The following is a 26,645-nucleotide window of genomic DNA, read 5'->3' as shown; positions in this document are numbered from 1 at the left end:
GGCCCCCTGAACCAACCGGACTGTCGGTGGGAATTCCACGGGGTGGGAACCATGCTTAGAAAAACAGGGACAGCGACAGTCATGTTCTCCTGCAAAGCAAGACTCCCGGCCCATCCCTTTTGTCTCCTCTGCGAGCTTTTCCCTCCTTTTGACATAACCACCCTGCCGGGGCATCTGGAGCAAAGGCAGAAAGATGCAGGCTCAGCGTAAAACGTCCCCGCCCAGCCCACACTCCCACCCCAGCTGGGCCCCTCGGAATGACAACAAATCTTCTTCTTCCTCGCGCTTGGCACTCTCCAAGTGAGTTATTTGTAAAAGTGTCCTTCACAGCAGGGGGGCACGAAAACAGTTCTTAGAGACCAGGGAAGGGGGCCCTGAGCAGCTGAATCCCGGGGGAATCCGGGAGCTGGCCGTCCCGGCTGAAGGAGGCCGGGAGCTGGGGATCGGCCCCTGTCCCACAGCATCCGACAGGAAGGACAGGCTCTGCTGCTAATCCACTGCTTCCACCCCACAGGTGTTGTGTCAGCTCCCCACCGCAGAGCTTCCAGCCCCTAGGGCCACCTCCTCCAGGAAGCCCTCCCACCCCAGCCACCTCCTCTACTCTGTACCTTGCCCACCCCTTTCCGAGGAGAGGGCTCCCCAGGGCTGCTCTGGGCCTGGATGTGGAGATGCATAGTCAGCGTGTGCAGAAAGACCACAATGCCCTCACAGGGCTGGACTGCAGAGGGCTCTCCCCAGGGTTCAGAGGCTCAGCTATGGAGACGCTGGGAATAAGGAAGGAGGCAGGGGTCCCTGTGAGCCCACAGCCCCTGCCTCCTCTGGTTGGAAAAGAAATCAGCACAGGGCCCCAACCCAGCGTGTGGGAGGACCCCTGGACGACGGAGGGTCTATCTAAGGAAATCTAGGCCTCCAGCAGACCTGCCGCAGCTCCCTCAGGCCCAACGAGATGATGAGATGCCAAGGCGTGAATGGTGCATGTTGGTGCCGGATACTGTGGACCTACTATGCACCAGGTGCCCTACACAGCGCTTTCGAGTCCTGCTAACACAATGGGTCCTCCACAGCCTCCCTGGGCAGGGGCGGTCTGTGACCCCATCTCTCATACGAGGAAGGGAGGCACAGAGTGACAAGGCCCTGGGCACCATCCCCCCAGATGACCGACCCACAGCCTTCTGCACCCCAGGGCAGCCTGGGCAAGTCCTTTCTGTGACTCCAGGTTTCTCCAGCTGTGCAACTTCCCTGGGCCATGGCCCTGGGATTCTAACTGGGCCCACACCCCATTTTTGCCCACACCCCATATTCCCAGAACTCTGATGCATGAGGGAGCCTCACAGGACCCCTTCATAAAAGCTGCCTGCTTGAGTCCCCCGCATTGGGGCAGGCGCTCCTGCATGATCCACCTTCAGGGGGTCATGTCCACATGCAGCCTGGCTCCAGACACCCCAAGGGGGCAGAGACAGCAACCACACCTGCACCCAGCCATTCCTCTCCCTCTCCCAGAGCAGACATCACCAACAGATCCAACATAGGGCTCAGACAGGCATCACCAATCAATGCCGGCAACAGATACCAGATCCAGATCCCTTTAACTCTAGGGCCAGGACCCAAGCCAGCCCTCTCAGGGCAGTACGACTCGGAAACAGCAAAAACACAAATGGCAGGGACTGGTCCTGTGGCCGAGTGGTTAAGTTTGCACGCTCCGCTTTGGCGGCCCAGGGTTTCGTGGGTTCGGACTTAGCACTGCTCATGAAGCCATGCTGAGGCAGCATCCCACATGCCACAACTAGAAGGACCCACAACTAAAAATATACAACTATGTAGTGGGGGGCTTTGAGGAGAAGAAGAAGAAAAATAAATAAATTTTTAAAGAAACCACAAATGGCACAGAAATGCCCGACAGGGATGGTTCAAAGGTATGACCCCTTGATAAAATAATCTTTGGGCACAAAAACTCATATTTCTGAAGCATAGATACCTCCTGTTATTGCAAATACGAACTGAAGTAAGCAACGTGAAGCTGCGTGGGGTGTGAACATGCAGAGACATACAGAATCACACACGGAAAAACAGCAGAAAAAGACACACCCAAATGTTCACGGACTATCTCCAGACTTCCCTTTAGTTTCTCACACACACCATGCAGATCAGCTATAAGTTTGCAGGGACCACTACAAAAGGAAAACGCGGGGCTCCCTGTTCAAGAATTATGAAGCATTTCAAGTTGGCAACAACAGAGCATTAGACCAAACGTGGGCTCTTCTGGACGCAGGGCCCAGCGTGACTCCACAGACCAAACGCCAGCGATGCTGATGTTGACACCAACCTGCTCCTGCCACAAGGCTGCTTCACATGCTGTTCCTTCTCCCTTCCAGGCCTCTTAGGGATGTCCCCACTGTGCATGACCCTCCCACAGACACTTGGGAAAATAAGGCCCTTTGGGGGGGTTTTGTGGGGGCTGGCACCCTGCACCACTAACAGACCCTTTGGTGTGACAGCCGAGTCTTCAAGGAAGCAGACGCCCTGCCAGGGAGCAGAGGGGCCCTGCCCGCAGCCTGACCACAGGACCATACACATCCTGGGCCACCGCACACAAATACAGACCCCGGCCCACCCACAGCAGAGAGACCAAGAAAACACCCTGGGGTGGGATCCCGTGTGCTCAGGCAGCACACGACAGGCCAGCAGCCGTGGGCAGAGGGAGAAAAGGGTGCTTCAGACCCCGCCCCACGGAGCCCCCACCTCCGAGGTGGAAGCCAGCTGTGCTGGGCCCTGGACGTCCCTGGCTGCATTCCGGATGCGCGTCATTTCCACAAGAGCGCGCTAAGCAGCAGGTGCCTGAAAATCGAGAGGGACAATTCAAAGGTGGTAACACACCCGAAATAAAGAGAACGACTTGTGTGTGGGGAGGCGATCCAAAGAACTCCGTGCGTCCAAAAGCAACTCGCATTAAGAATGTGCTCGCCACCTGGCTTTCCACGGGGCTTATTATGGCCTGAAGACTCCACAGGAGCAGGATGCAAGGATGCAAATGAATTCTAGATTCCGTAGCAATGTGGAAAACGCTTTCGGAAAAGCAGAAGATGGAACCACACTGGGGGCCGCCGTCCTGCACCGTCGGCGTGCACTCAGGAGAGACAAGAAGGCAAACAGACCGAGGGGGGTCCTCCCATTCCCCAACCTCCTCTGACGCTCCAGTTCTTTTTGCAATAGACACAGTTTCTGTTTAATAGGGAAGACAGCGGGCTCTTAGGTTGTGACCGCTGCATGCTGGCAGCGTGCTCGGCACCTGGGGTCTCTGCCTGCCCCCTACAACCTCGTCCTAAGGACATGACGCATGTTCTGAGGTCAGGAATGTGCCTGAGATCACTTATCCGCCGGGCAGCACAGCCCCGATCTGACCTTGAGTCCAAGCTGCTCGGCTGCCAGAGTACACCGGGACACAGCGCCCGCGATGCCTGACCCCACCCCTGGGGAGGCAGACGGTGCCGCGAAGCTCACTGGAGGTCCCCGTGGGCACCCAGGCCAGTGGCCGCCCCCCGCCAGCCGGTCCCCACCGGCGCCCCATCTCACCTGCCTTGCACGTCTTGCCGTTGTCCTGAAGCTGGACGCCAGTGGGGCAGGCACATGTGTAGAAAGGTTCCCTCGGGGACAGCAGGCACAGGTGGGAGCAGCCACCATTGTCCTCCTCACATCGCGTGTGGACTGGGAAAAAAGGGCAGGGTGAGAGAAGGTTCCAGAACAGGACCCTCCACCCCCACCACTCCTGGTGTGTGGCATCCTCTCTGCCCCACTCCCATCCCCCAATCTGCTAAAAGGAACCCTCGTCTTCTTCAGGGCCCCCCCCAGGGGACACCTCCTCCATGCAGGCCACCCTCAGCCTGCCTGCACAGGAACAGTGGGAGCCCCCGGGTCGGTGGGTTCCTGGAGCAGAGGTCTGTCGTATCTTTTTGACATGCTTGGACCCCACAGGCTCTGCACAAATGCTTAGTGGCCACCCCTGGACACCGGGCCGAGGGTCTTGGTGCTGATGACAATGCTTTTCCTTCTCCCAAGCCTTTCCACAACCAACACACAACTGACCTGAACTAGTACTGCCGGCATCTCGCTCTGCCCGGGGCAGGGCGGGCACAGTCCCCTGAAATGAGGGCATCGAACCCAACCCACCGGTTCCCGGAGTGGACACACCGGGTCGTGCCTCTGCCTACCCAACACTGCCTTAGGCCAGGGGCTGGCCTAGGTGTGGACGCGGTTAAGGACCACGACCTTCTCATCGGAAAACCACTCCAGAGAGACCCCCTCCCCCTCGGCACAGACAACAGCTGCCAACCCCAAGCTCCCCCCCTTAAGTTGAAGGTTAGAACCTTCTACAGCACCACGGCCAGAAACCCTGGCCCTGGTCCCTGTGGGAGGAGGTGAGCCTAGGGCTCTGGCCCCACTGGCCGCCTGTCACAGCAGCCCTGAGCCCACGCAACACCAGGACCCCCACCAGGACCCTATGGAGACCCCAGGCTGAGAACTTGATTTAGAGCAGATATCTCATTAAGGAATATGGCACTCCTGTTGGGCCTTGAAAACAGGGCAACTTTCCTTGGGAATCTCTTTGCCGCCTCCACCTCGGAGGATGCTGGGACGGGGACCTGCCTGAAGCAACCCCCACGAGCTCTGCACACGGGCCTCTCCCAGCCTCCAGGCTCCCCTGCCCTGCACACACCTCCCCAGCCCGCCCCTGCCCTGCACACACCTCCCCAGCCCGCCCCTGCCCTGCACACACCTCCCCAGCCCGCCCCTGCCCTGCACAACCTCCCCAGCCCGCCCCTGCCCTGCACACACCTCCCCAGCCCGCCCCTGCCCTGCACAACCTCCCCAGCCCACCCCTGCCCTGCACACACCTCCCCAGCCCGCCCCTGCCCTGCACACACCTCCCCAGCCCGCCCCTGCCCTGCACAACCTCCCCAGCCCGCCCCTGCCCTACACACACCTCCCCAGCCTGCCACCGCCCTGCACAACCTCCCCAGCCCGCCCCTGCCCTGCACACACGTCCCCAGGTCCCCAGCCTGCCCCTGCCCTGCACACACCTCCCTCCTCTCTATCAAGCACCCCTGCTCTCCTCCACTGCTCTGAGGGTCGGCTTCCCCAGACCATGGCTGCCCTTGGGGAGCCCACATGCCCCCTCACCCCCCGCCCCAACTCACAGTAGGGCTGCCGCTCGGGGCTGAGCACTTGAATGTCCATGGGCGAGTAGAGAGCACTCAGGATCTCCTTTCTCTTCTCTCCAGTCCTCTTGTTACAGGCGTGAATGGAGCGGGTCTGCCAGTCCGTCCAGTACAGGGTGTCCCCAGAAAGCGTCAGGGCGAAGGGGTGCGTCAGGCTGCCCTCCACCACCTTCTGCCTGCGGGGGCAGGAGGTAAGGGAGAAGCCATCAGGGGAGGCCCCATGGTCCACATGCTCCCAGCTTCGAGAGCCGTCCATCACCACTGCTGACCCACCGACATCACCCAGGACAACAGCAGCTGTGATGGAGCAGCAGGAGACAGGGGCAGCGCACCCCAGGACGCTCTCCCAGTGTGCAAGGGCGCCTTCCAGACCCAGCCAGCCTCCTGCCATCCCTGACTGCGACAGGGGCGCGGTACCTCCAGCTGCTCCCCATCCCACCTGCTTCGACAACGGTGGCTGCTGGCAAAGGGTCCCACGGAGAAGAAAGAAGGAAGAAAAGTGGCAAGAAGGAAGCCACACCTGGTGACAGAGAGCTGATGACAAGCACGCCTGACCTGTCCCGATGCTCTAGGAACTGGATATAAATCAGAGCACACATGCTTGCTCATTCCTATGATGCCAGGAAGTTCTATTATCAGAGTAAACGAAACTGGATATCAGGACAGAAAAAGCTTTCTCTTCTAGGTATTTCCAGCGCCCAGCAAACGAGGGCTTGCTTTTAACGAGATTATGGACACCGGTGACAGAATGTAATTTTACATAGTGGGGAGCACGTGCGATGATCTGGTTTAATGACCCTCCCCCAACTGTAAGCTCCCTGGAGAGGGGGCTGCGGGTGGGTGGTCACCACGTCCCCAACCCCTGGTACAGCACCTAGGAGGGTAATGCTCAAAAAGTGCTCCTGAATAGCTGAGGCCACTCACGCACGCTCTTTCCTGATCTCACCTGACACTGCCTCGTTTTTGTTTTCTTGACGTCACTTGTAAAAAGATGTGTTGACACAAAATTAACCATTCAAAGTGAATAACTCAGCGATATACAGCAGAGTCACAATGATGTACAACTACCATCTCCATCTAGTTCGCAAACATTTCCATCACTCCACAGGAAAACCCCAAGCCCATTAAGCAGTTACTCCTCATCCCCGCCCACCCAACAACAACCAGTCTTCTCCTGTCTCCAAGGATTTGCCTGTTCTGGACGTTTCACATAAACAGAATCATACGACATGTGATCTTTCGTGTCTGGCTTCTTTCACTGAGCATCGCGTCTCCAAGATTCATCCACGGAACATATGTCAGTATGTCACTACTTTCTACGGCCAAACAGTATTCCACTGCGTGGACAGAGCACGTTTTGTTCATCTGTTCCTAATGCGTCTGTCGGTGGACACGGGGTTGTTGACACCTTTTGGCTATTGGGGATAGTGCTGCTATGGACATTGCATACAAGGATTTATTTCCATACCAGTTTTGAGTTCTAGGGAGTATAACCTAGGAGTGGAATTGCTGGATCCTACGTTAATTCAGTGTTTGCGTTCTGGGGAAGCACCAAGCTGCTGTCCATGACGCGGCATTTTTTGATCAGAGAAGCCGAGCTCGGCCCATCATTTCTGGGGCTGCTCCTCCTCCCCAAGCCCAGCCGAGGCTGGAAGCACGGCGGGAAGCTAGTTCCAGGCCTCAGCTCACCTCGCCCACCCTCGCCCCTGCTCCCAGGACACCCCGTCCTCTCTGGGTGCAGCTCCAGCCATGCGCCCTCTGTCTCCCGTTGGAGCCAGGAGCGCCCCAGGCACACCAGCCTTTATCGACCAACTACTATGCCTAGGCATCATGCCCCAAGCTTCACGTGCGTGGCCACATTGAACCCTCTGACTACCCCTAGAAAGTACAATTACCACCCCCAATCCACACACGAGGCCCCGAGGCTCAGAGCAGGAGTGACCCAGCCACGGTCACGGCTGAGAGGGAGCCGAGCAGGTCGGCTTGGCTCCAGTGCTCACCCTCCTTACCAGCATATCACACTTCCCTTTGACAGCCCTGGGCACGTCCACAAAGAGCAGCTGCCACCTGCATGGCCGGAAGAATCCAGTGGTGACGCAGGCAGAAGAGGGGCTGAGCGTGGGCCCTGTAGTCTCAGTACCTGGGTTCCAATTCTGGCTCTGACTAGCTGTGTGGCCTTGGGTGAGTTCAACTGCCTCTCTGTGCATCCCTATAACAGGAGTTCATAATAGCAAACACTTCATAGGGCTGATGTGAGCATGAAATGAACTGATAAAATGTCCTGGCAAACACCAAGTGCTATGGAAGGGTTAGCCACCATCACCACCACCACTACCATCACCACCACCACTACCATCACCACCACTACCATCATCACCACCACCACCACCACAACCATCACCACCACCACAACCACCATCACCACCACCATCACCACCACCACCACTACCACCACCACCATCATCACCACCACCACTACTACCACCACCATAATCAGTGTCAGTCACCACAACCACTGCTGCCACCATCACCATCACCATCACTACCACCGTGATTATCATGTTTTAAATGCCACTATCATCCCCACAGTCCCCTGTCACTCTCCGTCGACCAGGGCACCTGCAGCCTGCAGCCTCTCCAGCCTCTAATCCACCCCGTAAGCACCAGGATCACTGAGTTCCCCGAGGACCACGGTTCCCCAGGCTGCCCCACTTCCCAAATCTCCAACCAGGCCCCAGGCCAGTCTGTGCCCTGAGGGACAAGGGGAGAGAATGTGTCAAGCCAGCCAGGTGCCTGGCTCAGCTGTAAGAAGAGGTCCAGGAGGAAGTGAGGTCCTGCCACGCTGGAAGCAGATCCTCTGGCCTCAGTCCGGCCTTCACAGGACTGCAACCCTGGCCCGGAGCCTGGCCGTAACCTCAGGACACACCCTGAGGCAGACCCACCCAGCTCAGCTGCTCCTAAGTCCTGAGCTCCCAAAACACGGTTTACTGTTTTAGGCTGCTAAGTTTGGGGGCATTTTTGTTATGCAGCGACGGATAACTCATACACAGGCCTGGAGAAAATGCAGCAAATCTCCTGACGTCCTCACGTCTGTTGCAGTCGGTGTCTGTCTGTATCTGCAGAGATCCATACCCGAGACCTCCCACATGGGATCACCACAGCCTCCAGCACCAGCACCCACACACTCCCCGCCTGGGCCAGGAGCCCCGCCAGCGCGGCAACGGGGTCTATCCTCCCAAGAGGATCCCCAAGACCTGGCACAAGCCAGCAGGCAGCAGCTGGTCAGTGAATAACACCATCACCTGCACACAACAGGGACATTCCTACATCTGAAGCATAATCAAGCAGTGGGGCTGGGAAGCCAAGCTGACCAGAAGGTTCTAAGCAATTACCCGACAAGGAAATAATCCTTTATGCTCACTCATTCATTCCCCTATTTGACTGAGCACCTGCTATGTGGAAGGCTCTCTGGCCTTCAGGGGGCTCATGGGCTGGGGGGACAGAGAGGGCACCGAGAATGGTTCACAGCCCTGTCAGCGCCTTGGGCTTTAGGTCCACAGTCTCTTATCTGCCATTTCAAAATCCAGAAACTCTGAAAACTGAAAACATTTTGTTACTTATTTGGTGGCAAAACCTGTGCGTGGATGCAGGGCTATTTATAGTTTTCTCTCCCACTCAGAATGAACATTGTACATTTTGCTATAAAAATATTCACGTGACAGACGGCAGATGCCGCCAAGACCTTGCTCAAGGTGTGAGGTTAGATGTGGTGTGTGCATTTTACTGCTGTTCTAAGTTCTGACAAGTCCTGAATCCCTCAGGCCCCCAGGGTTTCAGATACGAGACCATGGGCCTGAGTGAAGCTCGGACCAGCTGAGGGTCTGGCGACAGCTGGGGTACAGTGGGGACCCGCAGGTAGGCGGCCACGTACCGGAATGAGCCATCCAGGTTGGCGCGGTGAATGAAGCTGAGCTTGGCATCGGCCCAGTAAAGCTTCTGCTCCTCCAGGTCGATGGTCAGCCCGTTGGGCCAGTAAATGTCCGAGTCCACGATGATCTTCCGGGTGCTGCCGTCCATCCCTGCCCGCTCGATTCGGGGGGTCTCACCCCAGTCTGTCCAGTACATGTACCTGATGAGGGGAATAGAGGCACGAGGGCAGAAAGCTGACACAAATCTGCTTTCCACCTCTGTCTTCTGTCTACACGGCGCAAACATGAAACAGAGACTGAATTTGCCCTAGGCTCTCACCCAAACAAGGTAACCAATGTTTAGGGCTTGGGGCATTATTGTTTCCCATTTGTCTTCTAAGCAGCTGGTGATACATTAATTTTTAAACAAAGTTAGGTAATCAGATACACAGTCTCCAACCTGTTCTCCGTTAGCAACATACCCTGGGTATCCTCTCTTCTCACCAATAGAAATCTTCCTTGTTCTTTTAATGGCAATATAGTTCTCTAAATTATTTAAGTCACTCCCCCTTGGACAGCTGAGTTGTTTCCGATTTTTTGCTACTATGAAAATGCTGTAAATGAACCTCTAAAAGGTAATTAAAAATGTAGAATGGATACAACTTACTGAGCACTAAAAAGAAATGAACTATTAAGCTATGAAGAGGCACGGACAAACCTTAAAGGCAAGTTATGAAGTGAAAGAAACCAATATGAAAAGGCCACATACTGTCTGATTCCAACTTTATGACGTTCTGGAAAAGGCAAAACTAAGGAGACGATGAAAAGCTCAGGGGCTGCCGGGGATGGGAGAGGGATGAACAGGTGGGGCACAGGGCACTTTGGGGCAGTGACACTGTTTTGTAGGATGCTACAACGGTGGACACGCGGCATTAAAGCTTTGTCTGGACCCACAGAATGCACATGGGTATGTGGGACTCTCTGTACCTTCCCCCGAGTTTTGCTGTGAACCTAAAACTGCTTTGAAAAAAATTACGTCTCTTAAACACACACACACACAGGCGGGTGCACACTGAAGTGATGGCAACAGCTATTCCTGGGAGGGTCTGTGGGTGACCCGGCTCTGCTCATCCACATTCTCAAGTTTCCAGTGAGAAGCAGCCACCACACATCCACGAGAAAGTGCCACATCCCTAAAAGGCTTCCTTATGTGATGTCCCACCAAGTGAGCAGAGATAATATACTGCAATACCAGGCGTCCGGGGTGACGGGTTCAAACCCCGCCAGCTCCCGGGGGCCAGGCCGGCCACGGAGCGAGGCGCCCACCGATGTGAGCCTGGAGGCTGGGCACGGCTCCTCAGTGGAGACCAGAGAGGAAAACACCAGTCTGGAAGACACGAGTCCCCTGGGTTCCATCCCAGGCAGCGTGGACGAGCCACGGGACACAAGGCATGGCAGGTCTGTTTCATTTTGTCTACCCAGCAGCTCTTCTCCACAGAGGAGGCGGACGGTGCCCAATTTCCCTTTGAGGGACCCTCTCCCACTGGCGGTCCATGTAACTCCCCACTCCCCGCCCCCCAGGGTGGGCATGGATGGGTCCTGGCCATCAGCAAATCCATTACTCCGCCTGAGTGACCGCTCTAGAGACAGGAGGCTCATTCACGCCCAGCCAATGGGAGCCCCGCTGGAACCCCGACTGAGGACAGCAGGGGAGCCACCTGTGCCATCAGTGGGAGGGCCCACCGGGGGCGCAAGCCCAGTGGGGAGAGGTGGTGCCTGCAAGCTGAGTGAGTCAGAGAACAGTGGCGCTTCTCAGATGCCCTATTCTGTGGGCCCAGAGACCCTTCTCTTCCAGCTGCTTCCGTGACCAGCAAGTCCCCCCACTGCTCTTCGCCTCCACTTCCAGAGATAAAACCTCGTCCAGTTACAGCAAACCCTGAGCGGCGGCCACCAGGGACCAGCGCGGTCTTCAGGGACGTGGGAGAACAGGCTCAGCCTTGCCCCTTGGGGGCCTCTGTCCAGTGGGAGAGGGAAAAGATACACACGCAGCTGCCACCTCTCCCCCCGACGGGAGCTCAGCGGCCACCCACTTCCATGGAGCCAGGCAGGCTTCCCAGACGGGCATGATTTCCAAGCCGGGGCTGCTGCCACCTGCCGGAGGAGTCGTGCCGAGATTAACACGAACGAGCTTGCAGGGGCTCCGTACAAAACATACCCACCTCCCGGCACGGTGGCCACACAACAACTGCACCCAGCTGTTGTCGCCAAGCTCCCCTCCTCTCCAGACCCAGTGGGGACAGACAGGAGAGAGCGTGCTTCATCCAGACACCTCTCCAAAAAGCCTCTCTTGCGCTCTCTCCTTTGCATCTAGAGAGAACTCGACTGACCCAGGGAAAGTGACAACTACTAGCCCCATTGGACAGATGAGAAAACTGAGGCTCCAAAAGGCTGACCTGCACCAGGTCACACGCCAGGGGCGCCGGGAGCACAGCGTGTTTCTCTGGCTAAGGCCAGAGCCTGGCCGTCATATGACTCACCCCTCGCCTGCTGGCCGGGGCTGTTGTGAACTTTTCCTGGCAGTCCCAGCTCGCAGGTGCTGTCGGCCAGCTCGGCCAAGGCTCCCGCGGGCTGGTGCACGCGCCTCCCTTTCCCTGTGCTCTTGCCACCCCCCGCAGCCTGGACAGGGCCCAGCCCCCCCAGGAAGGTAGCAGGAGCTTGGGTCTCAGAGCCAGCCCAGCCCCTCCTGCCCTCCCCGAATGCTCCACGGCGGCCAAGGGGAAGGCTCCGGATCTCAGCGAGGAGCATAATTCAAATTCCTTCCCCCGGGTTTCATAACAGAGGCCCGCTGGTTTCCTTAAATGGGGAATCTGCGAGCCACTCCGCGACGGGGCCCGGCTGGCGTGGACGCGCTCTTGCAGAGTCCTCAGCACTGCCACAGGCCCCGCCAGATCCCACGGAGGAAGACCAGCTTCCGAAGAGAAACGCTGCCGCCCAGGCTCGGAGAGAGGCTGGCTGCGGCTGTGGTTGTGGGTTATTTTAGAGAGGGGCCATTTTGCATCTCAAACAGGGGGTTGGGTTTCAGCCAGGCTTTAACTGGAGACCCAGCAGCCTCGGCAGCCCCTCGTGGGCTGGGACAGGTCTGGGCGTCCTCCCAGGGCTGGGCTGGTGTCAGCCTGGTCCAGGGACTCGGGGCCAGAGGGTCCTCCCCAGGGTGCACGCTGCCACCCCGTGGGCACCTGGCGCTGGTGCCTTCCTCCACCCAGCCGGGACGCCTGTGCTTTGCCACCCGCGCAGCCGAAACTGCACCAAGTCCCATCCCCAGGGCCCGTGGGCCCTCCTGGCTGTGGGCTCTTGGTCACATGCACACGGAGGTGGACATTCGGACCGAGAACCTTCCATCCTGATGACGGCCGGGGTGGGTATCCCTCATCTGAGGAAGGACCCCGGGGGGAGAGCATCACAGGAGGGCACAAGGAGGTGGCAGGGGCTCCAATGGGGCCCAGAGGAGGCAAAGCTGCCTCTGTCAATCTCGTGCCTGCAACCAGGACGGAGGACAAAACCCACTGTCCCCATTCTCAGGACAGCGGTCCTGCCCCCAGGACTCAGAGCTTAAACTCGTGCAGGGGACCACGTTCGGGTCAATATTTGGTGAGAATGGGGGTGCCGCCGTTGGCTTCTATGCACTGGCCTGGACTCCCCTCTCCTAGGCAACGCGGTGCCTAAGGCGACAGAGCTGGCATCTCAAACCTCAACCACATTCACAAGCAAACTTGAGGACCACAAACTTCAAGCTCATTCACAGATGAACCTGGGGACCACAGTCCAGCATTCTCAACCACATTCAATTTGGGGAGTGGGGACCACCACTGCCATCTTCACTCCCTTCCTCATCAGATGTGTTACTGGGGCGGGGGAAGGCAGGGCCTCATAACCCTGCCCAGGACATCAGCACCAAAGTCTACTCTGCCCCAGGGGGCAGGGGTGTGATCGCAAGGAGATCTGGGGGAGAATTCAGAAGCAAGATCAGAAAGGATTTCAAACACTTAATAAGAAAAACCAGAGCCAGAGACTGACTGGCTCCCAGAGATGGTGCAAAGAAAGCCAGCCTGGATGGGAGCGTGAAGACTGCTCCCAACCCAGCACCAAGCACCTCCCAACTGAGTGCCAAGCACCTCCCAACCGAGTACCAAGCTCTTCACAACTGAGCACCAAGCACCTCCCAACCAAGCACCAAGCACCAAGCTCCTCACAACTGAGCACCAAGCACCCTCCAACAGAGTACCAAGCTCCTCACAACTGAGCAACAAGCACCTCCCAACCAAGAAGGTAAAAGGCCATGAGGAAGGAAAAAAGAGGAATAAGAGCACGGATGTGGAGATTATATTTCAGCTGACAGGGAGGGGCATTTTTAGTATAACAACAGCTAACTAACATGTATTGAACCCATTAATTGTTCTTGGCATTTTCTACATGACATGTGACATGGTCACACCTCTGTACAGATGGGGACATTGAGGCACAGAGCAGCACCCTGCCATCCTTGCTTCTTGTCTCTCTCCAACCTACATGCAAAGTGCCAGCAAATCCAGTTGGTTCTGTCTTCAAAATGGATCCCAAATATGGCCACTTCTCACCCCCAGCCCACTACCTCTCTGGTCCAGGCTGCTACCCTCTATTGCCAGGATCACAGTAACAGCCACTAACGGAGCTCCCTGTTTCCGGCCCAAAGTCGACTCCCACTCCAACAGCCAGAGGGACCCCCTTGAGCATGAGTCAGACGGGTGACTGCTCCACTCGAAACCTGATTTGTCTCCTCTTCCCACTTTATGTATCCTCCCCTGCCCCTCCCTCACTCCACTATAGCCCCTCCAACACCTCCAGCCCCTCCTACCCCAGGGCCTTTGCACTGGCTGTTCCTCCACCTGGAATACTCTTCTCCCAGATGGCTGCATGGCTCTCACCCTCATCTGCTCCAGGTCTCTGCTCAAACGATACTAAGAGAACTTCCCAGGCAGGCTGCCAACCTACAATGGGAAGCCCCTCACCTCGCCCTCCCAGAGCTCAGGCCCTGTTTTACTCTCTGTGGCACACATCCCTCTTGGAAACATCTGTTTACGGTCTTCTCCTCGCAGTGCATCGTAAGGACCTCGAAGCTGCTCCCTTCAGCCTCTATAGCCACCGACGGATGCCCTCTCTCAGCCAGGGAGACTCGGCCACGCCAGCCACCTGCTCCTGGCAGGTGGTCAGTGACTCCAGGGGTGCTGGAGCCACAGTGCTGCGTGGGAGACGTCTGACACACGGACGGTTCGCCAGGCAGCATGGAGACCATCCTGGAAGGTCAGGCTGGCCCCCGGGCAGCTCAGCCCACTTGGAGGGGGGGCAAGAGAGGCCTACAGGGACGTCACTGCCTGGCATGGCCCCCCTGGGACGCTCTTCTGGTGGTGGGGGCACCAGGCTCTTCTGGCCTGACTTCAGGGGGTCAGACAGCAGGACCATAAAGTCCACCCCATCCTACTGCTGGTGTGTGTGCACACTGATCCGTGCACACCCTCACATGCACACACATGTACCCACACTGGAACATGCACAGAGGCTCACACCCTCCCACTGCCACACTCAGTGGCTCAGACACACCTGCGTGCAAGTGCACACACGCACATTCAGTTTGTACACAAACCAGCCAGCTTTAAAAGTCGCCAGCACTTCCCCGACGTCAGAAGCCAGTCTAGAGCACTTTCGAAGTCAACACACCAAGAGCCCCTGTGGACAGAGGTTTGCTCGGCCACCACAGCGCCCTTCACCCGGCCTCCGCCCCAAGTGCCCCGAACACCAGCCTCAGTGGGACAGGCCTCTGACTCCTGGGCCTGTCATTGCGCCCGCCCCAGGGCAGGCTGACACGCCCCTCCGGCTTGGCCTCCAGGCAGCACAGCCAGCATCACCCCCAGGACAGGGGAGGGCACACTCACGGGCAGCAGTAAGTTGGTGGCATCAGGACCAGAGCCAGGGGTCCTACTGAGTTTCTGTTCGAGATCTCAGAGACAGCAGAGAGTGGACAGACAGTGGGTCGGTCACTGACTGTGGGCAGGTGGCTGGCTTGGTGCAGTCCAAGTAACAGTGTGTCCTTCCCAGGCTGCGGGAGGAGGGGACCGAGGGCCAAGGAGTGACTGAGCAAACAGCTCTTGCTTGGAAAAGGCTAGAATGAGTGTGGCCTGGCTGGCCAGCGGAGCTCGGCCATCTCCCCACAATCTCACCATCCCAGCCTTCAACTCCGAGTATGTTCTTAGCTTTACCGCCACCCACAAACGCGACCTGGCCCTCGTGGCCGGGCCCTGAGCCTTCATGGGCCTCAGTGAGCTCAGAAAGGGGAGCAGAAAGCTTCTGGAAGAGACTAGAGAAACAACCCCTCAGCAAGTTCTACTTTTGGATGAGGAGTTTCGCTTTTTCCACCCGTTTTCTGCTAATGCAGTTACAAAGGGGTGAAAGGTGCAGATGCCAAGGGTTAAGCGTCCGCACCTGTCAGACCCCGTTATGCACGCAACAGAGATGGGTAATGGTTCAAGTCCACGGCCAAGCATGGCATCACCTCTGACAAAGTAAGTTTAACAAAGAAATGTAACTATGGAACATCAAGGGGAAAAAACTCTCAGTAAATTCTGAAAGGCAAACTCATTTCAAGATTGCCAGGTTTTCTCTAAAAAAGGTACTTCGGCTCAAGTAAGTTCAAGAGAGAAACCATGTCCCGCCCAACCCTCCCGAGGGGAGAGGCAGCTGGGTTTACCCATGAGCAGGGTCCAAGGCGATGGCCCGCGGCTGGTCAAGGTCCTGCCAGAAGAGGACCTTGCGTGACGTTCCGTTGAGGTTGGCCACCTCGATGCGATTGGTCTCCGAGTCCGTCCAGTACAGCTTCTTGCCAACCCAGTCGCAGGCCAGGCCGTCGGGCGACACCAGGCCGGAGATGACCACGTTCTGCACGGCGGCCCCCGTCTGGTTCAGGTAGGTCTGCTTGATGGCCTCCTCGCTCACGTCCGTCCAGTACACGGCTCCCTTGGAGAACTGGAAATCGACCGCGGCCGCGTCCTCCAGGCCGCTGACCACGATGGTGGACTCCAGCTTGACTCCGCCGGCGTCCACCAGCCGCACGTCCCGGCGGTTGGCAAACAACAGGAGAGGTGAGGCTGTGGGGGTGGAAGCAAACCGTGAGGACCGCTGGCCGAGCCGCAGGCCGCACAGCTCAAGACAGGTGGCTGCGGGCACGAAGCACTCCTGGCACCCGCCCACCCGTGTCCAAGGCTCTCCGGCTCCTTCCTTCCACTCCCTAAGGTGCCGCCAGAAAGGAGCCCGGGCAGGCCCCAGCCACACCGTTCAGAGGCTCTGTCAACACAGCAAACAGTGCTGTTGCTACTGAAACCACCGAGAGCTGCCGTCCCTCCCACCCAGGCCTGGGCGACTCTTCCTGCCACGCCCACCACCTCATACACAGATGCCACGACCAGGTCACACGGGTCCTCTGGGGGCTGCAGAGAAATCACATCATCCTGGTCACCCTGACGCAGGGGAGGGGACACAAGGCACAGCCCTGGCCACGCTGCCCAGGAGAGGCCCGGCTGGGATCAGAAGTCCAGGCCAGACGGAGCCTCACGATTCCCTTACAATTCCCTTCCTGTGGCCTCAGGTTCCCACTCCGGAATGCCACCCCAAACCCCTTCGACAGCTCCGCGCGCTGCTCAGAGGAAGGTCAGGCTGCCGGGACGAGGGCCCAGCTCAGATCCCAGCCCCTCCTCTGCAGGACGGGAGGACGTGGGGAGGACTCGAGGTCAGGACCGTCTACGGGGCTCTGCCACTCCCGCCATCACCACTGCCATCACCGCTATGTCAGCTCTACAATTCTTTGCGGCAGGAAAGGACACTGTAAAAATCAAACAATGGGATGGGGCAACCGCATCTGAGCTGGACATCCCGACCTCTTGTAAGGGAGAGATGGCCTCCCAAAACATCTGTCCCCAAATCTCAACCCCACCCCGGCCCCAAGCAGGTGCAAACGTATAATAAAGAACACACGTTGTCACAGGCTGACAGCTCTGTGCAGTTCACACGCCGTACACAGAGCTCCAAGCCTCCTGCGCACACTGCGCACAGGCGTGGGCCGTGATGACATTATTCCCATTTCACAGAAGGGGCAGATAAGGCTTCGAGAGAAGCCTGCACGGCCAGGTTCGCCTCTGCATTTTGGAACACTCGTCACGTGCTGGCTGCACGAGTGTATTCGGTTTGTCAAAATGCATCACTTTTCTGTGGATAAGGCCTTCCATAAAAAGTTGTTAAAAATTAAAAATGGAACATTCCCTGTTTTCCCAGCTGCTCACGAGAATCCTCCCCAACATGCTGAGGGTCCTAGTGGACGCTGCACTCCAGAAGGCCCATCTGACCATCTAAGAACGCCCCTGCCCGCCCCCCGCCCACCAGCACGCAGCAGCTGCTCTCTAAATGCATCTCACTCACCCACCCCGCCTGCACACCCCAACTTCAAGACAGTGAGTCACCTTTGCCTGGAGAGAGGTGAAAAGGAAAAGAGGGGGCTTCCCAGAAGGGTCTGGATCCCGACCCCCAGGCAGAGGCTCCAGGGAGAGGAACAGCAGCGACACTCACCCCCAGAGGCCCGGCTGACAGTCGGGTACCATCTGGGGGTCAGAGGTTGGCAGGCTGTATAGGGCAGTGGGAGACGGGGACGACACTGAGGATCAGGGAGGGTCCAGAACTTTGAGAGGAGGGAGAATCAGTGAAGACGGGAGGCAGGGACCTTCCCAGGGAAGAGGGTCGTGTGCGGGATCTGGAGGGCACGGCGGCAGCAGCCAGAGCCGGCACAAACAAAAGACACCCCACGGCACAGCCAGAGAACTCGGCACTCCCACACCATGTTCCCATCCATCGCCACCACCGGAGCTGGGATTATCCGTAATCCCATCTCACCCGTGAGGTTGACGGTGCCAGGCTCCCCAGCTCCCGGAGGCAACGTCCCCTGGCTCGTCCCCACTCATCCAGCAAAGGCGTGACCTGCCCAGGCATGCAGTGGTTCTTAACCTTCCGGGGGTCACAAAGCCCCTGAGAAGCTGATCCTCTCCTGAGAAACGGACACACACAGGCGTGCACACGGTGCTGTCGCCAAGGGCCCCAGGGTGGCCCCGCTCCAGCCTGAGCACCTCTTGTTAAAAGCAAGTAGGGAGAAGAAAGCTGACTTCTCTTTCTACCTTAAATTAGCGCCTCTGGACGACAAGAAAAGGGATTGTCTCAAGAGGGAGTAAGCTCCCCGTGGCCACAGGTATTCAAGCGGAAGTGGTAACTGCAGGTGAGGGATGAGATTCACCAGGTGGATGGCCCTCAGACAAGGAGTCTCTGATCAGCCGCTTTCCAGACAGAAGGGAGGCGCTGCGGAGGGAGGTACCCCTGGGGTGGGGGGGGGGGGCAAGTCGCCAGCCCCAACTGTTGTCCAGAAACCCAGGAAACACTTCCCCACAGCAGAGGTCCCAGAGGACCGGGGCGCAGGGGCCGGGGAAGCGGGGCACAGGGAGCTCTTGGAAGCTGCCCCAGGCGCAAAACATCCTTGGTGCGCTCTGTTCTTTCTCCCCGAACTGGAAAGACCACATTTTCCCCCCCAGTTTACACTCTGGGCAGTTCAGGTGCGCCCTTCAAAGGCCGGCCGCGGGTGGGGGGAGGCTGTCAATTTCCTGTGCTTTTTGGGCCTCGGGGAGGGGAGCCGGCTGGCGGGCGCGGGTGTGGGCTTGGCAGGCAGGCTCTCCCCAGGAGGAGCTGCTCCTGCTCCGAGACGTTTAGCAACCACCCACACTCCACTCTGAAGTGTTAGAGGCGCCCACTTCAGATTCCGTCACCTGAGGAACTCACGGGGCGGTGGGGAGCGCCTTCCCCAGCCGGCACAGGCCGCGCCTGCTCCCCAGTCCCCTCTTCTGGGCCTGGGCAACTCAGGCTAACGCCCCACGTGCTCTGGCCCATCGGGGAGACGTGGCCTCCTCTGGGCTCCCTCCTCTCCCACTGGCAGAGAGAGGCCGGGCCAGGATGGACAGAGGGAAGCCAGCCCGCGGGGGGGATGCGGGCAGGAGGACAGCCGAGGAGAAATGTGAGAAAAGGGCATCAGGACAGGCGGCCACAAGGAGTGGTGCACTGGGCCGCGACCGGGACGGAGCGTCATGTAGCACACACACCCCCCGTCTGGGCACAGGCAACTGAACCAAGAACCCGCACTCATGTCCTATATTCCAGTGAGGGAACAGACAATAAGCAATAAATCTAATAGATGAGGCAAGGTCAGTACCTCGGAACATCAACGCTGTGGTTGGAAAAACAGCAGGGAAAAGGGTTTGGGAGAGGGGGGCTGCCATTTCACAGAAGATGGTCGGGAGGTCTCACTGAGAAAGTGACAGCTGGGCAAAGACCTGAAGAGGGTGAGGGAGGGCCCGAGGGAGAGTGTCCCCTGCAGAGGGAACAGCCAGTGCAAAGGTCCTGGGGTGGGACATGCGGGACAGCAGCAGACGCTGGTCCTATGTGCTCCTTCCCCAGGTGCCCATGTGCAGGAGAACCTCTCACCTCCCAGCCCACTGCACGTCAGGGGTCACGGTTGCATATCCCCCAGGTGAGGAGACTACAGCTCTTGGAAAGGTGACTTGACCTGCCCAGTCACTCCACCCAAGGATCGTGGCTTGACTGGTGGCCTGAGCTTCGGGGCAGTGAGAAGAAATGATATAATGCAAGAAGGAAGGGCGGGCAGGATGGACAGGACAGAGCCGCTGGCCCAGCCACCACAGCGACCCAGGACCCACGCGGAGTCACCATAAAAACCAGACAGATTGTCACCTGGTGGCCACAGATGCCAGAACAGCCCTTTCAGAAAACACCGTGTCAGCTGGTATTAAGCACCATGGAAATGTTGAAGCCTTCTCCCCAGGAATCACCCTCCCAGGAATTTATCCCAAGGAACACCTGGAGGAAGGAAAAGATTCTAGTCACAATATTTGCTGCAGCCTTACTCACAATAAGAAAAAATAAACAAGAAAATACCTCCAATGGCACAGCTAACCAGACTGTCCTCTCAGTGGAAAGTTGCGTCCATTAACGCAGTAAGAAAAACGCGTGCAGTCACACCAGAAAGTGTGTAAGATGTCCTGTTAGGTCCACACACACGCAACGGAACTATAAACCCTGATTTGAACTAGAATTGCAGTTATGAGAGAGTGCTAGGTGGGGACAAACACGGGAACGGAGACTGGACAAGGGAAAGACGACCTCACAGAGTGTCTGGGTAAACATATTTTTAAAGTTTTTGAACCCCAAATTCCACACGTGTTGTGATGAAGTTGATTGTGCAAATACGATTTTCAGGATCATATATCACAAGGGCACACAGACCAGGTTGGACCCCCGCGTGGGAGCCCCGAAGCCAGCTCAGGGTGACAGCTCAGAGCTGCCCCGGCTCAGACCTGGCCCACCCGACCTCAACATCCCGTCTGTGAAATGGGAGTAATTCCTGCACCCTTACATGAGAGACTGTGAGGCTGAAAGAGGACAATTCATACAAAGGTCCATTTTAAACACTCCATAAATAACAGTCAGGGTGGTGGTGGTTGTAATTAATTAAACGTTGCACTCATCCAGCCCAGGGCCAGCTTGGCTAGAAAGGAAAGCACGTGCACACAGACTCAGGGGCCCGGGTTCAAATCCCAGCCTGGACTCCAGCTGTGAGATTTGGGGTAACACATCTCATCTCCACTCTGAGCCTCAGTTTCCTCATCTATAAAGCCAAAAATGGTAGCTGTTCTTAAAAGGCACCACTGGCTGCTGTGGAAAGAAGTTGGCAATTTCTTCCCAAAAGTTACGCATGGTTACCACGTGACCTGGCAATTCCACTCCTCGGCACATGCCCAAAAGAACCGAAAACAGGGACTCCAATGAACACACGTTCACAGCAGCGCCACTCACAACAGACAGAAGGTAGAAGCAGCCCAAGGGTCCATCAACAGATGAATGGATGGACACAATGTGCTCTATCCACACGACGGAATATTACTCAGCCATAAAAAGGGATGAAGCACTGACAGACACTACCACACGGGTGAACCTTGAGAACACAATGCTACATGAAGAAGCCAGACACAAAAGGCCACGTGTTGTAGGATTCCATCCACTCGAAACGTCCCGAACAGGCAAATCCATAGAGACAGACAGCAGATTCGTGGTTGCCATGGGCTGGGGTGGGGGGTAGGGAGGAATGAGGACTAACTGTTTAATGGGTATGGTGTTTCCTTTGGGAACGTTCTGGAATGAGACAGAAGTTGTGGCTATACATTGTGAATGGACTAAATTCCACTGAATTATTCACTTTGAAATGGTTTAATCTCACGTTATGTGAAGTTTGCCTCCATAAATCAATAATTTTTTTAAAGGCCACGCCGCATCGAGAGCCTGGTGAATTCCCTGTGACAGGCTTCCTTCACCCTGGCTTCCCAGTCGGTTTAATCAGGAGCAGATGACCCCGTCCGCGACCCTGGATTGACACAGCCCCTTCTCGGCACAGCCCTCCGGACGGCCCACAAGGTCCTGTGTGGCTTCTTGCACCTCCCTGGTAGGGGAGCGGGAGCAGACCATCCCCACCTATTTCCAGGGTGGCTCTGACGTCCCCAGCACCCTCGGCCAATCAGCGTCAGACAAAGGCCACTCTCTCCCCTCCCACCTCGGGTCCCAGGACCCCTGATTCACTGACCGTCTCTACCGCAGCGGAACCGGAGTCTGGAAATCCCAGCGCCAGCCATCCCGGCTCACCCACGTAAGCCCAGCCGGGATTTCTATATAGAATTCACAGCAGATGGCATGGCTTCCGTTCCGATAGTCCGGACGGGACACCGTTCACATGGTTACACCAAACACAACCCGACCCGAGGGAACCCGATCCCCTGCTTCTACACCCAAATCAGCCACATTTTTAGGACAGGCCTCACGACAGACACCAAGCGTAAGTTACACTGCCCATTGGAGCAGGCTGGAGCCGGGACACGACCCACGGCTTTATCCGTCAGGAACGGTCCTTCGTCCTGCGCCAGCCCTGGGGGGAAGGCCAAGAAACGGAAGACAAGGTGGGGCCACGTTCGAGGAGCCTGTAGTTCAGTTGGGCAGGACACACACTGCACACACATGCGCACGTCCATGCACACCGTTGAACAACCACCTATGCAAGAGGACAGGGCAGATGAGTGACATGGACAGGAGGTGCCTGGAGGAGAAAGAGCTGTCAGGTGGTCCCGGGAGGCTTCCTGGAGGAGGAAGAGCTGGCTCTGGGTGGTCCTGGCAGGCTGCCTGGAGGAGGGGAGATGGGAACCTGGAAGTATGAACAAGACTTAGCGAATGCCAAGTATGCCCTGGCCCGACACCAAGATGCATCCATGCACTCAAGTTAATTAATTCTGTTCACAATGGCTCACAAACAACTTCTGTGACGCCTCCGGGTGCCTTCTAGCTTGAGTTCTGGGTATTCATGCTACCCACCCTGGGCACCTCCTCAGGCTCCTACCCCCAGGGGGAGGGGTTCCTCCTTGCCACCTCTGTTAGGCGCCATACCTCCTAGGTCCACTCCTGCCTTCCCACCGCTGTTCTCTTGCCTGCTTGTCCAGCCCTGCGCCAGCACCACGTGCCCAGGCAAGAAGGCTTTCCAACCAGCCCCGACGCCTGGTGGAGCCAGGTCCTCCTGACTCACATCCTCCAGGAGGTCCCGGCTGTCCCGGGCCCACCGCACCCCCTTACACAGTTTACAGCCAGCTTCCCAAGTGCCACAAAATCTCAGCCAGGATTGCTTACGGCATCTTATTTAAAGTTTTATAAGATGAAAAAGCAAAGATATCGCCGCTCAGCTGGTGGGAGAGAGAGTGCGATGCAATGATTCACTGTCGTTTGTGCTGGCAAAACCCTGCTCTGCACAGTTCATTAAAGGACGGTGGGGGACGGGCGGAGGTGACGGCTGCACAGCCATGTGGATGCACTTCATGTACGGAACTGGACCCTTTGAAGGGGTTAAGAGGGTCAATTTTACGTTCAGTGCATTTTAACACAACTCAAAATAATCATATAAATAAAAACGGATGGTGTAGTCATATTACAGGATATTATCAGCTAATCAAAAGAATGGCTTAGAACTATGGTTGCAGCCTTCATTCAGGATTTTGTTTTTAAAAGTTGGCTGGTCCTTAAAGCGCTCCCATGACATACGATTTAGCCGTTTATTGAAGCCAGTATAGACTCCTCTATTCCTATTTTGTTAAGTGGCTTAAGATCCAATATTCTCATTTATTTGGATGGTCAAACTGTCCTAGATTTGGACAGTGAGGGTCGCTTTACTTTGGCTCTCCTGTCCTCTTGGCATATCCCCATTGTCCCATGAGGATTTCTTGACTTGCTGGCACAAGAATATGCTCCAGGGGCCGGCCCGGTGGCACAGCGGTTAAGTGTGCACATTCTGCTTCAGTGGCCTGGGGTTCGCCGGTTCGGATCCCGGGTGCGGACATGACACTGGTTGGCAAGCCATGCTGTGGTAGGCATCCCACACAGAAAGTAGAGGAAGATGGTCACGGATGTTAGCTCAGGGCCAGTCTTCCTCAGCAAAAAGAGGAGGATTGGCAGAAGATGTTAGCTCAGGGCTAATCTTCCTCAAAAAAAAAAAGAAAAGAAAACAAAGAATGTGCTCCAGGCTCCTGTGTATTTTCCCTGCCCCAGCCCTGGAATCAGCCTTTTCTCCAGGAGCTGGCTCTTCTGAGTGGAGGGTGATCTTTAGAAGCCAAGATCTGGGCACAGTGGGTGCTCACAGCTATTCAGCGACAAAGCTGAGAACACAGGCACGGCCCATCCTCATTATTCACAGATCGTGCACCGGAGAGCTCGCCCACGTGCTGACATTTATTTATAACCCCCAAACCAATACTCCTGGGCCTCCGTGAACTTTTCTGGACACGTGCATGCACAGAATGGTGAAACAACTGAGTCGCCCAACGCACAGCTTCCCAGCTGAGGTGGGTCAAAGCAACGCTCCGGCTTCTTGTTTCGTCTCCTACTGTAAACACTGTCCCCCCCAGCCAAGTCAGTGCCACATCGTCCACACTTCCGTGCTTTTTGTGGGTGATTTACAACAGCCCCCAGGCCTCGTGGTCAAGTGCTGTCTGGTGCTCATGAGCACAAGAAGGCAGCGGTGTGCCTCACGGAGAAAAGGTGTGTTCAATGACATTCCCTCAGGCAGGAGCTACAGCCTTGCTGGCCGTGGGTTCCAGGTTAATCAATCGACAATATATATTAAATATGGCTTTTTTTTTTTTGAGGAAGATTAGCCCTGAGCTAACTACTGCCAATCCTCCTCTTTTTGCTGAGGAAGACTGGCCCTGAGCTCACATCCATGCCCATCTTCCTCTACTTTCTATGTGGGACGCCTGCCACAGCATGGCTTCCCAAGCGGTGCCATGTCCTCACCCGGGATCCGAGCCGGCGAACCCCAGGCCGTGGAAACAGAACGTGCAAACTTAACCGCTGCACCACTGGGCTGGCCCCTAAATATGGCATCTTCAAACAGAAACGTGTAAAACAAGGTTGTGTACTGACCAGGAGAGGAAAATGTTGTGACCAGAGGCCGGCAGGAACCTAATCCCGTGTTTCTGCCAGGAGCAGTTGTTCGGTATTCACTAATTCAGTGTTTGCGGTGACTTTGTAGGACAAAACTAGAGTGAATAATGAGAATCGACTGTATGCATACAAGTATACCTTTACACACACCCCCACAACTCCTTCTCTATTTCTGCGTGTGTGTGTGTGTCCGCACGTGGCAAAAATCCACAAGTTCATGGCAGCCCTTGCAATTGTGAAATCTCTTGGGGATACCCTTCTAATCTCCCCCTTTCTGCATTTGTCACCCTTCCCCCTTTCCACCTTCTCCAACGTGGAAGCCTGGCTTTTGTGATTGTCAGTATATTTACTTACTTGCTCAATGTCATCAGCTCCTCACCAGTCCTGTAGCCCCCTGCCGGCCTGCCACCTCTCTCCCCACCCCCACCTTGCTTCTCGGATGCCGGGCGCCCCCGGCCACGTCAGCACTGGCACCTCTACTTGGTGCCCCGTCCCCACCCCACTTCCTTGACTGCCAGGCAGCAATATTTCTGCACCAGAAAGGGAAGGGAAGGGAATAGCGCCATGGAGAATCACACTGAACCAACAGATCAATCTGGGAAAACGATCTCTCTGTGACATCACAGTCTTTCTATCCACGAACACTGATTATTTAGGTCTTCTTGGCTGTCCCTGTAAAATTTTATTTTTTTTGCATCCAGTCTTACGCGTTATTTCTTAGATATAATCCCCAGAACTTTAAATAAAATTCAAGCCATTTTAAAAAATAATAAAACCAGCACGACAACAACAGAGAGATTTTGCAAAATCCGCATGAATCTTAGGATAAAACACGAAACTTCAAAGACGCCCGGGTTGGGGTGGGAGCAAGGTTTAAGGCAACACAGACGCTGCCTCCCCCAACGCCCGGCAGGAAAGTTCCATTTCCTTTCTAAGAGGAAACGCGAGAAAAGTGCTGACCCGGCTGAAATCACGGGGACCGAGGAGAAATCGACAGTCCCCGAGGGTCTCCCCAGCTCTGAGCTCAGAGTTCAGTGTCCGGTGTCCAAGGCCAGGTAAGAAGCCCAGGCTGGTTTGCCAAGGACGAAGCTCCGAGATCCTCAAATGGCTGGAAATGCTCATTGCTGCACCATGAGCAGGATTCCCAGCAGAATCACACCTCAGCTTCTCACGGAACCTTCTTCCTTAAGGGAGAAGAAACACCAAACAGCCTAGCTCACTTCCACATGCGCAGCTCCCGGAAGGCGCCCCACACCCGTGCTGCCCTCTCCCTGGGGTGGCAGCGGCCACGTGGACCCTGTGCAGCCACGACGACCATGATTCCAGCGACAGAATTCCCGATTTCCTCTCGGGCTCTTCCCCAACTAAGATGGGCTGGGCTCGGTGACACGGTTTTGCAGTTGTCTTAAGTATTCGAGAGGAGAGACCTGACATTTACAACAACAATAAAATCTTAAGTTTCCTTTAACCGAACAGATGTTCTGCCTTTTACCGAAAGCCTGGCAAATTTAAACTTGCAGGCCTGGCAGGGCTGAGCCTGAGGAAAACCCTCGATAACATCTCCGAACAGCCCAGAAGGGCTCTAGTCCCCCGGCCTCCACTTTGGCTGAAGGATCACGGCTCCCCGAAAACCCCTCCATCTACACGTCCGCCTCAGGACCCACTGAGCCAGGGAACACCCCCAAATTCTTCTCCCGGCTCCCCCATCCTGGCCTCAGAACCCCCAGGTTCCCCTACATGGACCCCACTCTCTCCACCTCCATGTCTGTGGCCTCTCCCACCCTACAAAACCCGCCCTGGTCGCTACACCTGGCCCAGGTGAGCCGGGTCCTCTGTAGGTCTGCCCAGCTCACCCCACCGCCCC

General features: G+C 56.5%; 1 protein-coding gene across 6 annotated transcripts in view; it reads right to left on the bottom strand.

Annotated features, from left to right (window-relative positions):
- Positions 1-26,645, bottom strand: part of LRP5 (LDL receptor related protein 5) — a 103,292-nt gene that overhangs the window by 57,420 nt on the left and 19,227 nt on the right. For 3 of the 6 annotated variants that reach the window (XM_044762572.2, XM_070488294.1, XM_044762573.2), the window contains exons 2-5: positions 15,900-16,296; positions 9,145-9,342; positions 5,193-5,389; positions 3,571-3,702 (exon numbers count right to left, since the gene is read on the bottom strand). In XM_044762572.2, coding sequence (XP_044618507.1) covers positions 3,571-3,702; positions 5,193-5,389; positions 9,145-9,342; positions 15,900-16,296 — 924 coding nt within the window. The remainder of the gene's footprint in view (positions 1-3,570; positions 3,703-5,192; positions 5,390-9,144; positions 9,343-15,899; positions 16,297-26,645) is intronic. The other 3 variants (XM_070488295.1, XM_070488296.1, XM_044762574.2) reach the window with 2 other exon arrangements.

The sequence above is a fragment of the Equus asinus genome, chromosome 17, assembly GCF_041296235.1.
Source record: "Equus asinus isolate D_3611 breed Donkey chromosome 17, EquAss-T2T_v2, whole genome shotgun sequence".
Classification (NCBI taxonomy): Eukaryota; Metazoa; Chordata; class Mammalia; order Perissodactyla; family Equidae; genus Equus; species Equus asinus.
This window is presented reverse-complemented; position numbering and strand designations above follow the sequence as displayed.